Source organism: Ovis canadensis, chromosome 3 (assembly GCF_042477335.2).
Source record: "Ovis canadensis isolate MfBH-ARS-UI-01 breed Bighorn chromosome 3, ARS-UI_OviCan_v2, whole genome shotgun sequence".
NCBI lineage: Eukaryota > Metazoa > Chordata > Mammalia > Artiodactyla > Bovidae > Ovis > Ovis canadensis.
Genome location: NC_091247.1, coordinates 2,600,849 through 2,623,636, shown reverse-complemented (window position 1 = coordinate 2,623,636; position 22,788 = coordinate 2,600,849). Strand labels below are relative to the sequence as shown.

The window sequence follows — 22,788 nt, the reverse complement described above, 5'->3', positions numbered from 1 at the left end:
GTCTGGAGAATGGGTACATACGCTCGCCTCCTGCGTTGGGCAGAGATTATATCGGATCCTGCCTGGCCTCTGGCCAACCGCTGTGCTTGTCTCGCCCTGGCAGGGTCAGCCTCACTCTGTCCCTCTTCCCTGGCAGTGCTCCGTCTCCTGTGGGGAGGGCATCCAGCTTCGGCACGACGCCTGCCTAGGGCCCCGGGCCCGGGTGCCTGTGCCCGCCGACTTCTGCCAGCACCTTCCCAAGCCGGTGACCGTGCGGGGCTGCCAGGCCGGGCCCTGCACGGGGCAGGGGACGGCCAGCCCGGCGCCCCATGAGGAAGCCACTGCTCCAGGCCAGACCACAGCTGCCACAGCCGCGCCCCCGGAGTGGGCCCAGCCCCACACCCGCCTCCTCTCCCCAGCTCGAGGACACCTGCCCAGGCCCCAGGAAAGCCCAGTGGAGACCGGTTAGTTTGATTCCTTCTTTCTGTGTGGGGGTGCTGCAGGAGGGGGGGCAAAGGCGTCTTCACCGGGGACAGTCAGACTGCGCTCCTCATGGGGACCTCTCAGGGGGGTGGACCTGTGACTGCAGGACTCTGGACGCTGGGCTGAGCGCAGCTGAACTGGAGGGGTGGGCTTGGGAGGCTGGGCCCTCTGCCTCACTGGGGAAGCGCAAGCTCACTTTTACTATCATTGGGGAGAGGGACCCGAAGGTTGAGGAGAGTCAGAAGCCCTGCCTGTGTGACCCACTGGCGCAGCAGGCGTGGCTCTGTGCCTGGGGTGGTGATATGCTGGCCCACGCAGCCCCCTTCCCACCCGAGAAGGCTTCCGGTGGGGCCTGGGAGGACATGAGCCACCCCAGCTTCCAGGCTCCTCCCCTGGCCCTGCCCTGCGGGGGACGCCCCGCCTGGGAGTGCGGCTCACCTGCCTTCCTGCTGCTCGTGGGCTAGGTGTCTGTGGCCGGCAGCACCTCGAGCCAACGGGAATCATCGACATGCGAGGCACGACGCGGCCGGACTGTGCGGCGGCCATCGGGCGGCCCCTGGGTGAAGTGGTGACCCTCCGGGTCCTGGAGGGTTCTCTCAACTGCAGTGCTGGTATGTCTGGACCACAGGAGCAGCTGCTGCCAGTGCCAGGGTCTGGGGGTGCCAGTGAGAGTCACTCGAGGGTGCCCCATGCCTGGGAGCATGCTCCAAGTGCCTCCCCACGTGTAATCACTACAGCCAGCTGAGGACTGGGGTGTGGTTGTCCCCATTTCACAGATGAGGAAACTGAGGTTAGAAGAGATTAAGTTATACATGGAGTTCCTTAGTGTTGCATGGCCAGTAAGTGGGCGTGTCGGGACCTGAACTCAGCTGAGTCTGCGCCAGGCCACTGGGCTGCTGCTGGGTCTTCACTGCACTGCCCCTTCCCCAGGGGAGATGCTGCTGCTTTGGGGCAGGCTCGTGTGGAGGAAGATGTGCGGGAAGCCGGCCGGCATGGCTTTCAGCTCCCAAGCCAACACGCTGCTGGTGAGGCAGCGTCTTGTGCGGCCCGGAGGCGGAGTGCTGCTACGGTACTCAAGCCAGCCTGCCCCGGGAGCCTTCCACCGAGGTACGGCGAGGCAGCGGAGCCTCCCCACCCGCCCAGAACCTGCCAGTGGGGCCAGTCCTGATGGACTGGCGGGCGAGGCAGACGGAGGACTGAGCTGCTGCTGCTGTTCGGTTTCTCCGTGTGTCCCACTCTCTGAGACCCCACGGACGGCAGCACGCCAGGCTTCCCTGTCCTTCACTATTTCCCTGAGTTTGCTCAAAACTCACGTCCATTGAGTCGGTGATGCCATCCAACCATCTCATCCTCTGTTGCCCCCTCCCCCTCCTGCCCTCAATCTTTCCCAGCATCAGGGTCTTTTCTCATGAGTCTGCTCTTTGCATCAGGTGGCCAGAGTATTGGAGCTTCAGCATCAGTCCTTCCTACGAATATTCAGGGTTTATTTCCTTTAGGATTCACTGGTTTGATCTCCTTGTAGTCCAAGGGACTCTCAAGAGTCTTCTCCAGCACCACAGTTCAAAAGCATCAATTCTTCGGCACTCAGCTTTCTTTATGATCCAACTCACATCCGTACGTGATTACTGGAAAAACTGTAGCTTTGACCAGACGGACCTTTGTCGACAAAGTAATGAGCTGACTGCGAATGAAATGCAGTGCCTTCCTGGACCCCCCGACACCCCACCCCTGCACGTGTGCCCAGGACAGGGTCCTGAGCTGTGCGGCCTCCCTTCCTCTGGGGCCCCGTGGCACAAGGGCTCACACCCTCCCTCAGACCACCGAGGCCCCACACCCTGGCCTGGCACTCAGGTCCTTTAGGATCCTTTAAGGGCCTTCTGCATGCTGCCTTGCCCAGCCCCACTGAGTGCACTGTCCTCTTGGCTCATCCTCTGCAGAGCAGGGTGTGTGTGCACACATACCTTAAATGCAGGACAGTGGCCGGGAGCCCTGCAAGCCTGGGGCCCCAGCGCATCCATTGATAGCCCTCTGGCTTGCTTTGGGGGTCTTGCCCTCTTCCTGCAGCCCAAGCTGCTGGAAGGTGGCTTCCCTCAGGGTTCCAGGCACTTCTGGGCCCCCCAGACCTCAGATGGGAAGTGGGACCCTGGGACCCTTCTTCCTTGGCCCCTCAGCATGGAGCACAGGCCCTGGCTGCCGGCCTGGTCCTCGCTCCTCACTTCCCAGGCTCCCCACGCACAGGCACCTGCCTTGGGGGAGACTCAGGAGGGCTGCCCCCGGGCCGGGTCGGTGTAAAGCTCTCTTGCACGTGTGACTTCGCTGAGATCTCTTAAAGTCTGTCCTGCCCAGTGTGTGCTCCTGTTCCCTTCACTTTGCAGAAGGAACTGAAGCCCGGAGCATTTAAAGCCTTCATTAGGGTCACCCAGCCAGGAAGTGGTAGAGGTGGGGTTCAGTGGGGACTTCTGCCGGGGCCCCTGATCCTGACCGTGGTGCCGCACTGATCCCCACTGCTGCCCAGCTGTGAGCTGCCCTGGCCTCTGCCAGGAGCAGCCATTCCTGGGGCATCCTCTGTGTGTGAGATGGTCCACACACAGTTTGTCCACCTGCTCTCCCCTGCAGGATGTGACACGCAGCTCTTCGGACCCCGGGGTGAAATCTTGAGCCCATCGATGAGTCCGGGTGGGAGGAACGTGGGGGGCTGTCGCATCTTCATCGACGTGGCCCCGCGGGCCAGGATCGCCATCCATGCCCTGACCGTGGACAGCGGCACCAGAGCTGAGGGAACTGATGCCAGTTATATCTTGGTGAGGCTGCTGGGATGGGGACAGGAAGGGGCTGACTTCTGCCACCATTCTCGACAGCCGTCCTGGGGACAGGGGCAGGGACTGGACTGGAGGGTTGCTGGGCCCACTGAGTCTACTTCAGACCAAAATCCTCAAAATCAGTGAATGAACGGGAGATAAGTTTCCTCCGCTTATTTCCCAGCAAATGTTTCTTGAGCTCCCTACAAGAATGAAATACAGGAACTGGCTGATGTAGACAGCCGGTTCACCCAGGACTGAAGCATAATTTTAGCGCATCAGATAATTTTACTGGAAGAGTAGGCCAAGCCCTCCCTCGATGAGCTTTCGTGTGTTCTGGGAGAACTGGCCTCTGTAAGGTATCAGCTCCCTGCAGGAGGCTGTCTGGCCTCTGTACAAATCTGGGCTCAGATCCCAGCTCTGGCATTCTGGCTTGTGTGTCCTTGAGGAAGGAGTACAACTTCTTTGAGCCTCAGTTGCTCAGGTAGAATAACAGCGTCTTCGTGATGGGCTGCTGTGTGACCTGGGTGTACGATACTTTACACATTAAGTGCTTATGCTAATTATTATTTGCGGTCGGTCCTTTGGGCTGCCTCTTTTCTCCCAGATCCGGGACATCCACAGCCTGAGGACAACGGCATTTCGTGGGCAACAGACGCTCTACTGGGAGTCAGAGGGCAGCCAGGCAGAGATGGAGTTTAGCCAGGGCTTCCTGGAAGCACACGCCAGCCTTCGGGGCCAGTACTGGACCCTCCACACAAGAGCTCGTTAGCCAGCCGATCCCCTGCCTCAGCTTCCTCTCTAAGCGCATCCCTAAGTTGCTCGGTGGACACAGTGGAATGCCTCCTCCCAGTACCAGTAGGGAAAGGAAGGTGCCTGACATTTATGAACACCTGGCAGGTGTCCGTCCAGCCCTGGTGAGCTGACTCTGGTGTCTGAGTGCCTCCTCCAACAGACAGAACACGAGGGGGTGGGAGGCGGGACTCTTCCAGCCCCTCGGGTACCAATAAACTGAGCGTTCCGTCTGAGTAGCGTTTTCTTTACCCAAAGTGCCCGAACACGGCTTGAAAACCCAGCCCACCGCACAACGGGGATTCCCTGGCCGCAGTCGGGCTCCACATCCACACCCGATTCCAGGAAACCCCTGGCCACCGCCAGCGGTCGTCCGTCTATCCAGGGAGGGAGGGGGGAGTCCCGAGGCCCTGATGCCCGCGCTCCTGTCGCTTCCCTGCGACACCCCGCCCCTCTGCTAGTCTGAGTAGGGAGGGAGGCAGACCATCGGAGAGTCCCGCGGGGCAGGGCCCGGACCTGTGCTAGTAAGCGCGAGGGGGCCTGGCACGCGCTGTCCACCTCCCCGCGGGCCACGCCCCTATGCTAATGAGACGCCCCGCCCATATGCTAATGAACAAGAGCTTCGGGCGTCCACCCCCGCGCCCAGCCACGACGCCCCCGCCTCTATGTTAATAACCCAGGGCCTCTCGGGCGCGCCTCGCCGCGGCCCCGCCTCCTACGCTAATAAACGCGAGGCCAACCCGGGGCGCGCCAGCGGACCCCGCCCCCTATGCTAATAACGTGAAGCCCCGCCTCTATGCTAATAAGCGCGAGGCCCCCGGGCGCTTTCCGTCCAGGTTCCCGAGGGCCACGCCCCCATGTAGAGACACGACGCCCCGCCCCTATGCTAATAAGCCCGGGCCTCTCGGGCGCCCTCCCTCCGCCCGGCCCCGCCAGCCTCTTCCCCGCCAGCCCCGCCCCCTATGCTAATAAGCGGCCGCCTCTCCCACAAGGCAGCGCGCCGGGACTACGCGGCCGGCTCCGCGGCTCTTTGTGCGCGCGGCGGGCAGCGCCTGACAGCGGCACCATGAGCGGCGCGGGCGGAGCGGCGGTGGCGCCCGCGAGCTCGGCGCAGCCCGCGCAGGAGGAGGGCATGACGTGGTGGTACCGCTGGCTGTGTCGCCTGTCGGGGGTGTTAGGGGCAGTCTGTGAGTACTCGGCCCGGCCCCGCGCCCCCCACCCCGCGTGCCTCCTGGAAGGGACCCGCTCGACATGCAGTCCGCTGGTTGCGCTGGGCTCGCGGGAAGCGGGCGCTTCTGTGGTTGCCATGGTTACCGGCTGGCGGCCGGGACTCAGGGCGCGTTCCGGCGGGGGGTGGTGGAGCATGACCGCCCGGGGAGCCGCGGGCCCGACGTGGCCTCACCGCCGCACCACCCCCCTTCCCACAACCCGCCTGGCCGGAGGGCAGCCCCGCCTGCTGACTCTGCTGCGCGTGCGGACAGCGGCCGCCTTATCCTTCCCGCGAAGGTTGTTTACACGTGGGGCGGGTGCAGGTCTGGCCAGGTTTCCCAAGGGGCGGGTGGTGTCAGGGAGCAGGTGATCCCCGAGGAAGGAAGGTGACCCCTCCTCTGGGTCCTCGCTGTCCACTTGGAGACGTGCGCTTCCTCTGATGTCAGTTCTGCCTCCGGCTGTCAACTCAGCCGCAGCAGCGCCACGCATCCTCATGTTCCCGGGATGCAGGCTTGTCCTGGACACGCCCCCAACCTCAATTTTCCGGGAAGCCAGGCTCTTTTAGTACAACCACCCTCAAAAGAGCAGATGTAGGAAGGTGGACCTGCTACTCAGTGAAAGAAGGATCTCGTGGCGGGTCTTCTGAGGCAAGCGCCAGTCTAGCTGAATGGCTGCTACCCACAACCTTGTGAATTACTGGACCGGGGCGGGCACAGCCCGGTGCCTTAGAGAGGGAGTGTCTGTTTGTCCAGGCATTCTCAGGATTGGCACAGAGGGCCGGGGCCAGGCGGACCCTGATCAGATATGCCAGAAGGAGCACCTCTTTAGGGTCCTTTTCCAGTCTCATGGCCCTCCCAGGTGGGTGGAGGCAGGGTGTGCCCCTGTCCAGAGGCCAGAGTGGAGTGGGCCCTCTGCCAGTCACCAAAGGGCCTCTGAGTCCCTGTCACTGCTCTTCAGAGGAAGCATGCTTTTGACTTTGTAGGAGAGACTCGGTATGATTCTTCAGAGTCTGGGTAGCTGTTTCCCAGGCAGATCAAAGTGAGGCTGCTGTGGGACTGACATTGATGAGGCATGGGGTGGGGAGTGGAGGGCCTGACTGTGTCCTGTGGGCCATCACCCTCCTCCCTTTGTCTTGGGGTCTTCAGCTCTGCCGGTGGTGGTGGTTTAGCCATTGAGTCTTGTTCGACTCTTGCGACTGTATGGACTGTGGACTGTAGCCCGCCAGGCTCCTCTGTGCATGGGATTCTCCAGGCAGGAATACTGGAGTGGGTTGCCATTTCCTTCTACAGGGGATCTTTATGGCCCAGGAATCGAACCTGGGTCTCCTGCATCGCAGGCAGATGCTTTACCAGCTGAGCCATGAGGCTGAGTCCCCTGTTGACTCTGGCATCCCATCCAGCTTGTGCTTTTGAAGTGGGATACCTGGGCCGCACCAGGAGTTCATGGTGTTGGGGTACTGACCCGTGAAGATGAAGAGAGACCTGTGGCTTCACCCTGAAATGTCACTTTCACCTGCAGATTTGGGAACGTGATTGTCATGTGGATTCCCAAAAGCATATAACACAGGGTCAATTGCAAAGCACGCGGGAGTTTTAGAGATGAGACTAGGGTTCAGGTAGAGGTCCTGCTTCTCTCTGGTCGCTGTGTGGAAGCACTACCTTCCTCAGGTAGGGGGCCTTGGAGAGGCGTTTCCTCGGGGGCTTGACTGTCGTCTGGAGGAGACAGGCTGGCCCTGGACACCTCCCTCACTTGCAACAAGTATCAGAGGCCCCCGAAGGGACATCTTCCAGCACTTGATGGTTAAAGGGCTCCTGGCTGGAGCCTCTTTGTCTGGGTTGAAACCTGGTCCTCCCGGAAGGTTGGCTGTTGATAGACACGGTTGGAGGTGGAAGGCAGGACGTATGGGCCTCTGTCAGGCGAGACTGAGCCCAGCGGACCGTCGGGCAGAAGCAGCGTCATGTCTGGGGCACTCATATCTGTGGCCCTGGGGAGCCTGCTGCCTGAATGAGTGTGACGGTCGGTCCAGGACAGGTGCCACCTTTAGAAGGCCGGAGCGCGTCTGTCGCTGCAGGAGGCCTTGGGGGTCACACGGGGCAGTCCCCTTCACTTCACGTGGTTTCATCTTCCATCGCTTACTGTCTGCGTAGGGTTACACGGGAACACACCAGGAGGGCTCCAGGCCTTCTCAGGGATCAGGTATGGAGGGAGCTGTTGCAAATTTAATGAACTGGTTGCTTATTGCTGCCTCAGGGCCGGGGAGGGGGTGCAGCTTCCTGCCCAGCAACTGGCTTCCTGGCCCTGCCTGGCAGGCTCCTGGAATTCTTGGCGAAGCAGGCTGGGGACGGAGGGAGGCGTGTGCACAGACCCTGCCTTGGGAGGCCATCGGGAGGGGTGAGCCGGCTCTGTGTTTGGGTCCCCAGGGAAGCCGCTTTTCCGGGTAGCAGAGGATGCCTCCTCCCCACCACAGGCCCTGGGTGTTTCCAGGTGGGTGGGCTGGGCTTCAGGAGAGGAAATGAGCCTGGAAAGGTGAAAAGACCGTACCCAGAGTCACTGGGCTGGGTTGTGGTCAGAGCGGGGATTGTGACCCAGGCTGACCTGATCCCGATTTCTGTTCCAAGAGGGGCATTCCTGTCTGCAGCTACACCCAGAGGGCTTCTCTGTGGCCCACGCGGTGCGTGGTGCCGCCTGCCCTGCCCCGAGCCCTTGAGAGATGGTCTCTCTTTGATGCTGCTCACCTTGCAAAGTGGGTGTCAGGACAGCTGGGGCTCGGAGGGCAGGCTCCCCCAGGCCCGGAACGGAGAGAGGGCAGGATGCCCTTGCTGAGCCCTCGAGCAAGCCAGCTCCAGGATCCTGCTGCGCCCTGGCCGTGGGGTTTGGGCAAGCGCTTCACCTGCCTGAGCTGTCCTCGTGGTCCATGGAGCCGTGTGCTGGCCTCGCTGGGGCCACCTCTCCGAGGGTAGATGTCTGGGTGCTGTGAGGAGAACCTGGGGCTGAGTCGGAAGGGCTTCTCGCGCTGTCTTGAGCCGTCTCCCTGGGTAGCCTCCCCCGGCCAACTCCCGCTCCTGTGTCTCTCTCCAGCTTGTGCAATCTCGGGCCTCTTCAACTGCATCACCATCCACCCTCTGAACATCGCGGCCGGCGTGTGGATGGTGTGAGTAAGCATGCGACGGTCCTGCCTGGGGGGTTGGGGGTGTGTGTAGAGCCTCACCTCCCAGGAGGGCTGGGGGAGCCCACGGGGGTCGAGTTGGGAGCACTGGTCCATGAGGCTTGCTGGATGCTGGTGGTGTGCGGGGGACTTGGGGACCTGGGGGGTGTGAGTCGTGCAGAACAATTCCTGTTCTGGGGCTCGGGGGATTCTTGGGGCAAACAGGGGTTCTTTCCCTCCAGGCTGGGGGGATGGAAGGGCCCAGCCCACTGGAAGGGCCCAGGGTCTGGTCACTGCGACTGGGACCTGGGCTCCTCCGTGGGAGCCCCCCGAGGGGGGCCGTGGCAGCCCCCAGCCTCAGCTCTGCCCTGGGAGCTCTGCTCCAGCTACCCTGTTCTGGCTCGTCTCAGAGCCTGGTGGGGTGAGCAGCGTGGAGGGGGTGTTCCCCGAGGCAGCAGCGGGAGGGGTGGCATCCCGGGCACACGGGGGCCGCTGTCAGCTGGCTCCTCTCCCCGGCCCTCCAGCATGAACGCCTCTGTCCTGCTGCTCTGCGAGGCGCCCTCCTGCTGCCAGTTCATGGAGTTTGCGAACGCTGTGGCAGCTAAGGCAGACCGGCTGCGCTCCTGGCAGAAGGCCATCTTCTACTGCGGGTGAGGGGCCGCGGGCTGGGCGTGACTCGGCTCCCCGAGACCCTGCCTCTGCCCCACGCGCGGTGTTGGCCGGGAGCGGGGAGGTTTAAACGGGGACGGCCTTTGTGCTGAGTCGCGCGGTGGACCAGCTGACCGTGATCCAGCGGCTCTGCGCCGCCCGCAGCTCCGGCCGCGAGGCCCGTGCGCCTTGCAGCTTCGAGGGTGACAAGGGAAGGGAGGCTCGCCTGGGCTGTCGGCCCATCCGCTGGGAGTTGTTGGGCGGATTCTGGTAGATCCTTGTGTCCCTCTGGAAAGCCTTTCAGGACAGTGGCCGACCGAGGTGTCCTGACACGGAAGGGGGAAGCACAGGAAATAGGGCCTCCAAATATGTTTTTCTCGGATTTTCCCACTTCTAGCAACAAGTTCTGCATCTGAGTCCTTGCGTCTGAACCCCCAGGTTGAACTAACTTCAGGATGTGTCTCATGCAGCTTCTAGAATAGCGCCTGGTGTCTGGGAGGCTGTTAAGAGCTCCAGGCAACAGCAGGAGGAGTGGTTATCTGGATTATCCTTAGGCGTCAACACGGAGGTTTTTATTTCAAAGGTTTCTTCCCTTCCTGGAGGCCAGTGGTTGTGTGGTCAGTTCTAGACCGCTTCCCCCGTGTCTGATCACAGAGGAATGAAATGCGTGCCGGCATGTCCTTTGCCTTGACCTTTATTTTTTAAATGTGTGTTAAAATGCTAACAGTAATGTATGTTTGTTAAAGATAAGCTGGAGAAGAGAAAGTTGTTACTCAAAGCCCCACTACCTGTTACATTTTGATATGTGTTCTTTCAGCCTGTCTGCAGGCATTTTAAAAAACCGGTTTCTCACCCAGTTTTAACCATTGCAAGTAAATTTGTGTCCTGGTTTTCCCCCCTTAACATCATGGTACAGATGTTTTCAGTCTTACCACAAAGGCTTCATAACATGACTGTTAATGACAGAAATGCTTATCCCACTGGCTGTGTCCTGCTTTTCTTAGTTTGCCAACTGACGTACAGGTCAGGCTGCGATGAGCATCTTGGTGCTAAAAATTTCTGTGTTTCTGATGATTTCCTTAGGATCTGTTTCCAGATGTGTAGTTACTGGGTCAAAGATTATGGTCATTTAAATGATTCCAGTGTGTGGCTAAATTGTTTTCCACAATTGGAAGAGGTTCCCTGGGTTTCTTCCTCCTTGTCCCTGGCCCTGGGCCGTGTGCCTTTTTCACATTTGTGTCTGTTAGCTAAGAGGCGAAGTCTTTTTCTCTGTGCTTTTACTAATTGCATTTTCTTTTTTGGTAATCAGTGGTCTAGTTTTCTTTTTACCCGTTGACATCCTAATGTCTTACTTAGTAAGCTGCGTGTGTTTTCTGTATTAAAGATTCCGTCATCTTTTATTGTGTTCCCTGTAAATATATTTCCAGCCTGCTGTTTGCCTTTAATTTTGTTTTAACAGAAGATTTTTTTCCCACGGTCTCTTTTTCCCTTCACACTTCCTATTATTATTTTATTACTGGGAAATTTTATAACTCCAGTAAAACCTCACGATCACACATCCCGCCAGAATGGACACGCAGGTAGAATTCAGTTGGTCGTGCTCAAGAAGAGGGTATACAGTCTTGTTTTCATTGTGTACCGGGTGTGTGTGTTAGCCCAGATCGCTGCCACTGGTTTGGACATCCCAACCAGGACCAGCCACTGACCCTGTGGACGCGTAAGCCAGAGCGGCCGCCTTCCTCCAGGTGGTGCCAGTGGGACCAGACAGAGCGGGGGCTGCCTCACCAGAGATGCGCTCTGCGTGGGCCTCGCCACAGGAGAGCCCCGGGCAGCTTAACCTTTGGAATCTTCCTTGTTGAGATGTGGCTGGTTTCATTGCGCCAGTCGGAGCCTTAGTTTATTTACTGTTTATGCTGTTCCAGGCATCATGTTAGGCAGTCAGCACGCCTTACCTGCTCCATCTCACAACCTCTGAGATTTGATCCCACCCCACTGTAGCGAGATTGAGCCTCAGTTGAATAACTTGCCCTGAGTCACAAGGCCAGCAGGGGCCTGAACGGACACCGGAATTGTCTCCTCTCTCTGTCTCTATGCACACTGAGGGCTTGGACCATCTCAGCGCTGTTTCCACCTTTTTGGATCATGGACCCTTTCAAAAATCTTCTTTTTTTAATAATCTTGCTTGTGTTTTGGTTGTGCCAGCCCCTTGTTGCTTTGTCTGGGCCTTCTGTAGCTGCAGCCAGGTGGGGCTGCGCTTCCGTCGCAGTGTGCAGGCTTCTCTTGCTGCAGAGCATGGGCTGTACGGAGCGAGACCTCAGTAGCTGTGGCCCATGGGTTTCATTGCTCAGTGGCATAGGGGACCTTCTTGGATTAGGGATCAAACCCGTGTCTGCAGAATTGGCAAGGGGGATCTTTACCACTGAGCCACCAGGGAGGTCTCCCCACAATCCGATGAAAGCCTCGGGTTCTCTCCCCAGTGCACAGAATTCTGCAGACAGGCTCATGGGTGTTTGAGGGCTCTGTGAAGCTGGATTGTGAGCCTGTGTCCCAGCTGATGCCCGGGGTCCCTTCCTGTGCCCGCTGTCCGGGCAGGGGCTGGGTGAGCCTGGGCAGCAGGAAGTGGTGACCTCTGCTCCTCCCGCAGGATGGCGGTTGTTCCCGTCGTCATCAGCCTGACCCTGACCACACTGCTGGGCAACGCCATCGCCTTCGCCACCGGGGTGCTGTATGGGCTGTCTGCGCTGGGCAAAAAGTGCGTCCGCTGGTCCCGGCCTGGCTGCAGGGGGAGTGGGGGTGGCCTCTCCCTTCTAGAGCCTCTTGGGGACGCAGGTCTGGGAGCGGCCGTTTACCACCGTCAGTGACCCTCATCAGCGCCTCCGGGGCGTCTGAGCTCTTAAGGGGTGGAGGCGGGAGAACTCACGGGACCCCTGGGGCACAGAGTTGGCAGGGGCGCAGGGGCACAGCTCCTGGAGAGCCTCTGCCCATCGGGCCTGCTCCCGGCCTGGTGTTCCGATGCCCCCCCTAGTCCCGCAGAGCACAGCCCGAGGGCCCCAGTCCTCCTCAACTCACGTCCCCAGCAGTCCAGGCCACTCTCAGAGGCGACAGGATGGGTCTCTGCCATCCTCAGTGACAGGGTCTCATCTGGGGAAACCAGGGGGCGTGGCAGGCGCTAGGCAGGGCCCCCCCCAGGGCCCCAGGCCAGGAACGGGGCAGAGGCTGGGCGGCTGCGTGTCTGGGGTCTGTCCCCCGTGTGGCGCTGACTGCCCTGTCTCCCCAGGGGCGACGCAATCTCCTACGCCAGGATCCAGCAGCAGAGGCAACAGGTGGACGAGGAGAAGCTCACGGACGCCCTGGAGGGGGAGCTGTGAGGGAGTTGGGGCCCTCCTGCCCCCGCCCGCCTCCTGGTCTGAGTGAGCTTGTGCCGAGGAGCGTGGACCCCGAGGGGTCTGGGGAGGAGCCCACGTCTGGTTCTCTCAGTCCTGCTCACCTGTCCCCACGCCCGGAGTCCTCTCTCTGCCCCCCGCCACGCCCCGCCCTTGGCATCACCCTGAGCCAAGTGCCAAGGGGCAGGGTGAGGGCTCGGAGGGCCTCACCAGCAGCAGCAGGGTGACCAGAGGGAGCCTCGGGGTGACCAGCTGCAGGGCTCTGCACAGACACCCTCCTGGCCCCACTGTTTCCAGCTGGCCTGGCTTGGCCGGCCACAGGCCACGGGGTGGATTTCGAGACTTCGAGTGGCTGGCGGGACCACCCACTGTGACCAGCTGGAGGCCTGGGAGGAGCTGCTCCTGGGGATGTGGGTGCCATCTCCATGTGGGGGTACATCCGCTCGGGCCTCCTGGCCTCCCAGGCAGGAGCATACCCCGTGAGCTGAGCTGCCTGGGCCGCTTCTGTCTGGCCTTCCACCACCGCCCAGGCCCCGCCAGTCTCCTCCATGGGAGCCCCCAGACGCCCCTCCAGTGCCCCGGCCGGCAGCCCTGGCAGCCTGACCGCTGGCTGGGGTGTGCTCCGGCCTCTGGTCCCGGCACCATGGACGAGCACAGAAGCAGGCCTCTCCCCTGGGCCTGGCCCGCCTGGGCCAGCCGTGCGCGGCTCTGGGGCTCCACCCCTGCTCCTCCCAGGAGCCTGGGGGGCTGCGCCCGCCTTCTGGAGCCAGCCCCAGGGCTGCACCCAGTCTTTGCTTCCAGACGGACCTTCATCTCTGGGGGTTGCTAGGGTTGGCGGCTGGGAGGCAGGCCCTGTCCCGGGGATAGCAGCATGCCCCCAGCCCTCAGCTGGGCTGAGCTCTGGGGTGGCAGGGTCTACCGTGCGGCCAGCCCGGCGTGACACGTGCCTTCAGGGGTCCTCTGGGACCATCTTCCTTAGGCCTGCGCCGGGGTCAAAGGGCTGTGGGCTGTAGGCCTCTCCAGGCCGGCAGGGTGTGTGCGTGTGTGTGCGTGTGTGTGCGTGTGCCGTGGATCAGACTGTCTACCTCCCTGGAGCAGCGAGGGCCCTGCCCACCTCCTGGCTCATCCTTCCCCAGGAAGTGGGGCTCTGGGGTCACTCCTGCTTCTGCTGGGTCTCCCTGCTGAGAGGCGTCTCCCTGCTGACGGAGTCCTTCCTGCCGATGGGGGTCTCCTTGCTGCGGGAGGGAAGAGCTGGCTGTGTGTGGAGCAGGGTTGTGGCTCTGGCCTGTGAGGAAGCTGGGCGGGTGTTAGGGAGGCCCTCCAGCCCCTGGGTCACAGGCTAGAGTGGGCAGGTCACCCACCGAGGGAGCCAGGACTTGCCCACCCTGGGGGTCTGGGCTCTGTCCTCCCGTGCTCCTTGTCGACTCTCCGTGTCTGGCTTGTGTTTTGAGCAATAAAGCCCGGTGGCGGTCTGTACGCTTGCTCCCGTGCTCTGCTCGTTACCTTTTCCCTCTGGTCCAGAAGGGACACCCCGACCCCAGAGCAGCCGAACAGGGGGAACCCGGGGGAACCCGCCAGGTAATCGGGGTGCCGTGCCGCCTGCTCCCAGCATCTCAGACGGCGCAGGTGGCTCTTCTGAGCGCACAGCTAGGAGGAGCTGGAACCTCACGGAGCCCTCGCCCCTTCCTTCTGCCTCACTGTGGGCAGACTGGGGTGGCCTGGGGTAGCAGGCTCTGGTGACCTTGGCTGAGTCTTGGGTCTGGCTTGGCTGCTGGGGGGGGCTCCCCCACCGGGAGTACTCCCCACTCCCTCCTCTCATTTATTGGTATAAATAGGGTGAACACAGCTCGCCCTCAAGTGCTTCCTGTTCCCAGAAGCGGGGCGGGTGTAGGAGGCAGAGTCCATGCAGGGTCCTGTGCCCTGGCCGGTGGGCGTCCAGCACGTCCCCTGTGGTGTCCATAGGCCTCACAGGTGCAGCTTCCTGTCCTGGTACCCACGCGGCCACCAGGTGATGGGAGCAGCCGGACAGGGGCGGCGGCGTCCCTGTGCAGAGCCAGTCCACCAGCACTGGCCCCGTTTATCCTCAGCACGAGGTCTCCTAGCGAGGCCTTGTCCCTGGCCCGAGGCCATGTGACGGCCGCCTCTGCTGGCAGGTCCGGCGGGTGAGTGTGTGACAACGCTCGACGGCGGTGCCGCCTGCCCGGGGCTGCCCGGGGCCGGCACGTGTTCCGGGGGCTGTCAGGCCTCTGGGCTGCCCCCCTGTGCCTGGGCTGCCGGTGGTGGGTTGCTGCTGCCTCCTGGGTGCAGGGTGCAGCTTCGGGGCCAGAGCCCAGCTCCACCGCCCTCTCCGGCGGGGCCCTCTCCGGCGGGGCTCTCTCCGGCGGGGCCGCTCCCTAGCGCAGGAAGGACCTCCTCCCGGTGCGGAAGAAGGACTCGATCTGCTCCAGCGACCGGCCCTTGGTCTCGGGCACACAGCAGCCGGTGAAGGCCAGGTTCACCAGACACACGGCGGCGAAGAAGAAGAAGGGGGCCTGCAGGCCGAAGGCGTTCTAGGGGGAAGAGTGCACGGGTCACGGGGAGCCCAGCGCCAGCTTCTGGCCCGGCTCGTGCCAGCCAGCCAGGGGCGGGGGCAGAGGTCCATCGCATCACCCGGTCAGATACCCGGGGGCTCCCCACCATCGGCAGGATATCCAGTCACTTTAGCAGGGTGTTCGAGGGCCCCCAGGGCTGCAGGCAGCCCTCCTCTGGTGCTGGGCCCTGGGACTGACCACCTCCTCTGAGCTGGAGCCCACCCTGGCCCCAGACACCAGCCTCTTTCTCCCAGGTCCCAACGCCCACCTTAACTCGAAGCCTTCCCACGCGCCTGCATGCAGCAGGCTCACCACCACGCGTGGCCTGGGACAGGCTCCTGCTCTGCCAACAACACCCCCTCTCCACCATCGCTCTGCCTTCTCCTGGCACCAGCTGTAGGTGCCCCCGCCCTGCCCTGATGCACTGACTGCACCAGGACAGGCCCTGCCCAAGCTGTCCGCATCAGGTCCTCCCGCCCGGGGACTGGGGACTCTGGTTGGCTCCAAGGCCCGCTGGGAATCTGAGCCAAGAGTCAAGTTAGGATGGGGAAGCGCTCGGCTGAGAGACCCAAGTTGCCCACCGGAGGGAGGACCGTGCTCACTGCCTGGGAGGGTGCAGCAGGGCAGGCAGGCCTGGCTCTGTGGTTTCACCTCGGTCTGGGGGTCAGTTGCCTGACTCCCCCCAACAGTTCCCTGAGCCGAGTGTTTGCTGAACCGAAAGAGCCTTCGTCACGCTGTCACGTGGCAGTCCCTGGCCTGGTGTGAAGGGAGCATGTGCTGAGGCCGAGGGGACACACGGAGACGCCTTCTCATGGGCCCCCGGCACCGGCCGGAGGAGACGCCTTCTCATGGGCCCCCGGCACCGGCCGGAGGGGCCTGCGGGCCGAGCACTCACCGTCACCAGCGGGAAGGACTTGGTGAGGGCAAAGGCGGTGAGCCAGCTGACCAGCACGCAGAGCCCCGAGGCCACGCCACGCGCCCGCAGGGGCAGGATCTCTGACATGAGGAGCCAGGTGATGGGGCCCCAGCCCATGGCGTAGCCTGCCAGGGGTGAGGGGCAAAAGGGTGCGCTCAGACCCTGTCCAGGGGCCGGGGGAGGCCTCGGTGTCTCCCTGGAGCAGCTGGGAGACCCTCTCCAACCACCGAGACGGCAGCGCCCCAGCCCATCCGAACATGACGCTGGCCCGCCCCCCACCCTTCCACGGGCACCCCTACCCATGATGAAGAGCATGGTGGCCAGCAGGGGCACCAGGGTGAGGTAGCTGGTGGGCGTGGCCAGGGGCTGCTCTGTGCCCTCCAGGGCCGCGCGCTCCAGGCCCACGGTGCTGTTGGGGGCCAGAGACTTCGGACCAAAATGCACGTACAGCCCCAGGGTCAGGTTGGCAGCAAACATGCCGGCGGCTGTGGACAGACCAGCGGCCCTCGGGGGGCCGGGACCCCGTGAGCCCGAGCCCCTCGGCACCCTGCGCCCTGTGCCGCCCGCTCCCACCCCGCCAGCATCTGGGTTGCCACACCCAGTGTGCGAGTTCACTCCCGTGAGCCCCAGCCGGCCTTTCTGGACGTCCGGCCCTGCGCCAGGTGCCGGGCAGACCGAGCCCACCCGGCAGGGCAGCTGTGACCCAGGCCTGCGAGTGCAGCAGCTGAAGGAGCAAAGGGAGGACACGCAGGCGACCACCCGCACTCACCCGAGACGAAGAGCAGGACCTTGCGGCCGGCCAAGTCCATAGTGAGGGCGGCGATCAGCACGGACAGGAGCCTCACGGCACCCACGATGGCGGCGTCGTCCTTGGGGGGCTGCGAGGAGGGGGCCCTGAGGCCAAGCCACCCTAGCCTGTTGGGCCTCTCCCCAACCCCCGAGGCTCCGCAGGGTCAGGCCCCGGGCTCAGCGGCTTTCTGCCAGTCACCCAGCCCAGCCCGCGGGGCCGTGCTGGCAGGGGGCACAACCGTCATGCCCACCAATAAGCCCAGGGCTGGCACTGGATCCTGGCGCCACTGCCCCTAATCTTCACATCGCATCTCATCTCTGAGCCCAGGACAGGCGGGTGAAGGCCTGCTGGCTATTATCTCCAGTTGGCAGAGGAGGAAGCTGAGGTTTTGGCAGGGGGGCAGGGGGGACTGACTTCCTCAGCGAGTGACAGATGCCCGGAACCTGGGATCTGTGGCTCCCACGGGGTCAGTTCTTCTAGAAGTCTGGTCTCCCTTGTAATTCTGAGTATCTTGCTTACAACATGGAAGCCTTACAAACATTACTCAGGACAAGCGGGCGCACAGAAATAGTTACGAGATGTGGGTGCGCCCGAGGCCCCGGACAGGGCAGGTGCTCAGCGGGCACGGCCTCCTTGGGCCCGGGGGCAGAGGGGCGGGGGCACGCTCTCACCAGCAGGACGGCGGTGCTGTCAAAGATGGACTGCAGGTAGACAAGGATGGGCGTGATGCCCGTCAGCTGCTGCAGGAAGCGCATCAGCAAGGCGATGACGATGGGGCGGTACATGTGGGGGTCCCGGGCCTCGGCCCACGACAGGGGGCTGCTCTGCAGACACGAGGCTGCCGCTGCGGGGGGCTGTGCCGGGCCCTCCGGCTGGAGCCACCCTGGCCTGGGCTGCCTGGGGCTAGGTAGGAGGCTCCCTTCTTCCCTCTTCCAGGAAAGGTCCCTGTCACTGGGGTAGCCCTAGCTGTGGGGACCCCCAAGGGACCCAGGCTCCCGGGTCAGTGGGTGGGCTGAGGCAGACCCCCTGCTTGACAACATGGCCGGGTCCCCGGGCATCCATGGTGCGGCGCATACACACCCTGGGCCAGACCCCGAGAGGTCCTGCCCCCACCCCCTGCTCCTGGAGGTGGGAACTGCTCTCATCCCCACTTCCCAGGAAAAGCAACCGAGGCTCATGCCATCGGCGTGAAAGGCCCGTGTCCCACAGCGCTGCAGGACACCCACCCTGCACACACCTGTCTCTGGACGGTGTCCTGGATCTGCTCGAACTCCCAGCGGGTGTCGGCATCGGACCCTCGCAGCCAGGCCAGCGCCTGCAGCGCCTCTGTGTCCCTGCCCTTGGAGAGCAGGAAGCGAGGGGAGTTGGGCATACAGCTGAGCAGCAGGACCATGACGAGCACTGGCCCCTCCCCGGCCACGGCCAGCCAGCGCCAGGGCAGCAGCAGGCCTGCGGACAGGAGCTGTGAGGGGCTGGGGCGGGGCTGGACACAACCCCTCCCATCGGGGGGCCTCTGAGCAGCCTCACTTGGCTTCAAGGGTTAGTCCCAGGGCCGCCTCCTACAGGAAGCCTACCCTGGTTGCTCCAAGCCGGGCTGCACTCTGATCAAAGGGCCCAGGTCCTTGGAGGGCCCCAAGGGTCACAGCAGGGTGATGGAGGAGTAGCCTGAGCAGCAAGGCCCTGGGGGCCTCTACCAGCAAACACTGACCACCCCCCGCAAGCCGGCCGCACTCCGATCACTTTTCACCCATCCAAGTATAAACCAGGCCCGACCCTGCTTGGCTTCTGAAATCTGACAAGATCGGGCGCATTCTGGGTGTTATGGCCATAGACCTGATCACTTCAATCTATGGACTTCCCACCTAAGACTATTTGCCAGAAATCATTCTGCTATTAAGACAGTTTACAAGACTGCCAGGCTAAGGGAACCCTCAGGGCCCAGTTAGGGGTGGGGCCTCGTGACCAGAGGGGCAGGGAACTGCCTGGAGGCGTGCGGCACAATGGCAGCCACCACCCCTGGCTTCCCGGCAGCGGGTTCATTCGTGGGCAGGTTTGTCCCTTCCTCTCTTGGGTCGGGCTTCCCCGGGTGGCTCAGACAGTAAAAACGTCTACCTACAATGCAGGAGACCTGGGTTTGATCCCTGGGTCTGGAAGATTCCCTGGAGAAGGGAATAGCAACCCACCCCAATATTCTTGCCTGGAGAATCCCATGGACGGAGGAGCCAAGTGGACTCCAGTCCATGGGGCCCCAAAGAGTGGGACCCGGTTAAGTGACTCACGCTTTGGCTTGTGCCTTCCGGCCCCTGCTGCTCAGCGGCCCCGTCCCCCTACCCCCCAGCCTGCACGCAGGAGGTGTTTTGCGTGCCTCTGGATGATACTTGCCAAGGGCATAGAGGGACAGTGACCCGAACACCGCCATGAGCTGGGGCGTGGCACCCAGGGCCCCACGAACGCTGGGGGGAGCAATCTCAGACACGTACACCTGCAAGACACAGCCCACCCGGCCTCTGCTGAGCACATGTGCCGGGCCCGGCTAGGATGAACAGGGTGGCCCAGTGAGCCCCGGGAAGCAAGGGAGTGGGGGCTTCCATGGGTTCTCACCCTGGTCGTGATCTCAGCAGGACCTCAGCTGCCTGAACAGTCAAGTGGGCAGAACCACTCAGCCCTGACAGGCCCGAGGGCCCCCAGACTCTGGCCTCCGCTCCCCTGAGCTAGGGCTTCGTGCCCAGCTGGGCCTGCCCAGTCCCGATGTGGGATCGATGGGTAACATGCTGGGTCCCAGGAGGGGTGCAGGGCAGGGACTTCCTTTTCCTCCCTGACGTTGCTCAATGTGGATTTTCTCTGATTGAGCAACGAGTCTGCCAGGCCTCAAGACAGGAAGTTTGGGGAGTCCAGACTGGGGGCAACTTGGGGCATGGTGTCACATTTCCCCCATGTTAGCTGCCCTGGGGGTGCTGAGCTGAGGCTCCCTGGCAAACATATCCCCCTGGATTGTGGGGGGGAGCCTCCAAAGCCAGGAGCCCTCAGCTCATGGTGATCAGTGCAAATACTGAGGCAGTGAAGGGACCAGGCTGGGCAGTCCTGGCCTTACCGGGATGCAGGCAGCTGTGAGCCCCCCTGCGAAGCCCGTCAGCATCCTTCCCAGAAGCAGCATCCAGAGGCCGTGGGCGCCCGCCATCAGCGCATAGCCGGCTGCCGAGGGCACAGCTGAGAACATGATGCTGAGCTTCCGGCCCAGGAGGTCATTGAGGACCATGGCACTGAGTCCCCCGGCGGCCGCACCGAGGGTGAACACGGACTGCAGAGGAGGGTGCGGGGCAGGCATGTCTGGGCGCTCTGGGCACCCAGCACCTCCACCCCGACCCCATCAGAGCCTAGAGACAGCTGCTCTCCCAGGCTGTCCCGGGAGCCTGGGCTGCAGGACTGGGGCTCTGGATGGTAGTGAGCCTCCTGTCCCCAGAGGGGTACAAGCAGCACACAGACAGCTGTTTGTGAGGGAAGCCACAACAGGTGTCTGCCGTGGTTCTATCCAGCTGGATGTTTAAACGCCTAGTACTGTCATACAGCAGAGAGGAGGGTTCTGTGACTTGAAGCCCTTGGGATTCTAAGGTTTGGGGTTCTCGGACTCCCTGCTGAGCACACAGGGAGTTGGACCCAGTTAGCAACCTGGGCATCCTGCTGAGCCTGAGCCTCAGTTTCTGCAGCTACATCATGGGGAAAGCAGTGGCACCCACCTCACAGGGCTGGCCCCGGAGTGAACAAGCTCTCGTGGGAAGTGCCAAGCAGGGGCCCGGCACAGCCTAGGTGCAGAGCGCGTGTTGGGTGTTATTATCTTAGCTAATATGCTGAGGTTGCAAATCCAAGGCTACTAAGACAGCAGTTCTAGGCACTTGGGAGTCCGAGGACCCATGCTCTTCCTACCCACATGCCCATCATCTCTCCTGGCACCCCTGTGGCCCAGCAGTGCTCTTCCCGTCAGTACCAGAGTGTCCTGCCTCCCCTTGTCCAGGGAGGTGCCTGCTCTGTTGTGGGGGGCAGTCTGGGGAACCCTCAGCCCCGCTGGGTAGAGATCTTAAGGGACACCTCCCCACCTGCTCCTTCCCACGCCTTCTCCATCAGCTTTCACTTCCCGCTTTCATTTCGGAGCCACTGTCTGGCCTCACTACCCCCCACCCCTGCTGCCGACCTGGGGTGGATGGGGGAGGGGCAGACCAGGGCCCTGGAGGGGGTCCTGTGGCTTTGCTTGGGGAAGGGGGCTGGTTTCCTAGTTGGGGACAGAGTGCAGTGGGTCCCCGGTCCCTCTGCCCTGTCCCTTAGCTCAGAGCATGGCACTTACCCCGAACCAGGATGCCTGGGTTTTGGTCAGATTCAGGTTTGGATCCAAGGACTGCTCCAGGGCGGGGATGACGGGGGACGTGTAGACCAGGGCGTACCCGAAGCTGAAATTGCCCAGCACAGCAGCGAAGGTAGCCAGGAACACTCTCTTGTTCTGCAGGACCCTGGTGTGTGTGGGGGCGGTGCAGCGCTGTCAGGATCTTTGAGTACCCCCACTTCTAACTGCTGCCTGGCCTGAGCACAATGGATGCCTGCTCAGAGGGCAGTGCTGGGGACAGCTGGGTCAAGAGCTGGTCAGACTGGCACCTCCCGGGCCTGAGCACCAGCTTCCTGGGGAAGCCCCCGGGGCATGAGGACAGCTCATTGCTGGGGCTGGGACACGGGTGCAGGGCGCTGTTCCCAGAACAGGAGCCCTGGCGTCTGCCCCCAGCTTTGCCACGCAAGAAGGCTTGCTGCTTGACTTTAGGCAAACCCCTCACCTTCCCTGGGCATCCATGGTCCTGTCTCTGCCAGCTGGGGGCTGGCCTAGTACTCGGGGGGGACCCGGACTAGCGTGTCGGAACGAGGCGGTCCCTTGGGGGCCACTCCCAGACAGTCAGTGGAGGCCCAAGGTCGGGGAGCTAGGTGCCCACTGGAGGTTACCAGGCCATCCGCATCCTCCACCCGCAGACCCTACGCCAAACGACTCTCACCCGACCCGCGTCCTCTCCACTGGTGACGGGGGCGGCTTCTCGGGGAAGGTGTCATAGTCCCGGCCTTCGGCTCCCAGCAGCGGCTCCTGCATGACTGGCTCCTCCCGCCCGGGCGCGCCGCGAGTGGCCGGGGCGGCTCTGTCCAGAGGCGCGTCGGGCCGCAGCGGATGGAAGCATCCGGCGGAGCCCGGAGCTCCGCCCCCCGGCCGCGATTGGCTGCGGGGCGGCCCTGCCGAGCGGGCGTCGGCCAATGGGGCGGCCGCGAGTGGTGCAGATGCTGAGGATGCTGGCGCGGAGCTGGGTGGGGCGGCCGGGCTTTCCCCGGGAGCCGACTCGCGTCCCGGCCGGAGTAACCGGAACCGGGAGGCAGGGTTTTCCCTGGACGCCGCAGGCCCCTCGTGCGCCCTTGGAGGCAGCAGGGCTCGCTAGGCAGATAGGAGCCCTTCACGGGGGGAGACTCTTGGAAGTCGTGCGGGGCCTGGTGCAGGCTGGGTACCAGCCCTGGGGGCGTAGACCGCATCCCTGCATCCCACCCGGGGCCCAGTTGGTATAAGCTGGGGGAAGCTGAAACCCAGAGAGGGGCCGCAAGGCGTCAGGGTCACCCAGGGGATATTTGTGCCCCTTCGAAGGAAGGCCGTGGGCTCCGCCTTGCGCTCCACGCCCTCTCCCTGCCACAATGCGTCTGGAGTCACCGCAGTCCCCTAACGCGGTGAGACCTGGCAGGCTCGCCAGATCCAGGGGCCCCTCAGCCAGGGTGTGTGGCATGAAGGCAGGAGGGGGTGGCGGTTCCTGTGGGCGAGACTTGTATATTTTCCTATTTCTGACTGGGGGAGTAACCTGGGCTTGCAGCAAATCATCCAGGTAATAAGATACAATTCACAAATAGGAAAAGCGGAAACTGAAAATTCCCTGGAAGTCCAACCTAAAAAAACTCCCCAACCAACCAAATAAAAAACCCAACCCAGCCCACACACGAACGCACACACCACACAGCAATGACAAAAAATACTGAGTCACTAGTGTCAACTCTCCCTTTGGACTTTTTCAG

The 22,788-nt window shown here is 62.6% G+C and overlaps 3 protein-coding genes across 28 annotated transcripts in view; 2 read left to right on the top strand and 1 right to left on the bottom strand.

The window, feature by feature from the left end:
* The window catches only part of ADAMTS13 (ADAM metallopeptidase with thrombospondin type 1 motif 13), a 32,930-nt gene extending 28,645 nt beyond the window's left edge, over positions 1 to 4,285 (top strand). For 12 of the 18 annotated variants that reach the window (XM_069582043.1, XM_069582049.1, XM_069582046.1 and 9 more), the window contains exons 26-30: positions 137 to 443; positions 927 to 1,073; positions 1,393 to 1,569; positions 3,079 to 3,263; positions 3,868 to 4,285. In XM_069582043.1, coding sequence (XP_069438144.1) covers positions 137 to 443; positions 927 to 1,073; positions 1,393 to 1,569; positions 3,079 to 3,263; positions 3,868 to 4,032 — 981 coding nt within the window. In that variant the 3' untranslated portion in view covers positions 4,033 to 4,285. The remainder of the gene's footprint in view (positions 1 to 136; positions 444 to 926; positions 1,074 to 1,392; positions 1,570 to 3,078; positions 3,264 to 3,867) is intronic. The other 6 variants (XM_069582053.1, XM_069582056.1, XM_069582055.1 and 3 more) reach the window with 1 other exon arrangement.
* A 737-nt stretch (positions 4,286 to 5,022) lies between these two features.
* CACFD1 (calcium channel flower domain containing 1) lies at positions 5,023 to 13,913 on the top strand. Of its 2 annotated transcripts, XM_069579857.1 has the most exons (5): positions 5,023 to 5,239; positions 8,340 to 8,412; positions 8,931 to 9,056; positions 11,699 to 11,806; positions 12,332 to 13,913. In XM_069579857.1, exons 1-5 carry the CDS (start codon positions 5,119 to 5,121, stop codon positions 12,420 to 12,422), a joined length of 519 nt encoding a protein of 172 aa, XP_069435958.1. In that variant the 5' UTR covers positions 5,023 to 5,118; the 3' UTR covers positions 12,423 to 13,913. The 2 variants fall into 2 exon arrangements, with proteins under 2 accessions (XP_069435958.1, XP_069435959.1); XM_069579858.1 differs by lacking the exon at positions 8,931 to 9,056 and having other exon boundaries at positions 5,049 to 5,239.
* Positions 13,914 to 14,201: 288 nt separating this feature from the next.
* On the bottom strand, positions 14,202 to 21,988 carry SLC2A6 (solute carrier family 2 member 6). Of its 8 annotated transcripts, none has more exons than XM_069579856.1 (10): positions 21,741 to 21,988; positions 21,050 to 21,212; positions 19,805 to 20,011; positions 19,096 to 19,195; positions 17,951 to 18,162; positions 17,385 to 17,537; positions 16,693 to 16,801; positions 16,223 to 16,408; positions 15,903 to 16,048; positions 14,202 to 14,986 (listed from the first exon to the last, which is right to left on the bottom strand). In XM_069579856.1, exons 1-10 carry the CDS (start codon positions 21,830 to 21,832, stop codon positions 14,831 to 14,833), a joined length of 1,524 nt encoding a protein of 507 aa, XP_069435957.1. In that variant the 5' UTR covers positions 21,833 to 21,988; the 3' UTR covers positions 14,202 to 14,830. The 8 variants fall into 8 exon arrangements, with proteins under 8 accessions (XP_069435957.1, XP_069435952.1, XP_069435954.1 ...); XM_069579851.1 differs by having other exon boundaries at positions 17,951 to 18,047; positions 19,092 to 19,195; positions 21,741 to 21,922; XM_069579853.1 differs by having other exon boundaries at positions 15,903 to 16,003; positions 17,951 to 18,047; positions 19,092 to 19,195; positions 21,741 to 21,922.
* Between the last annotated feature and the right edge of the window lie 800 nt (positions 21,989 to 22,788).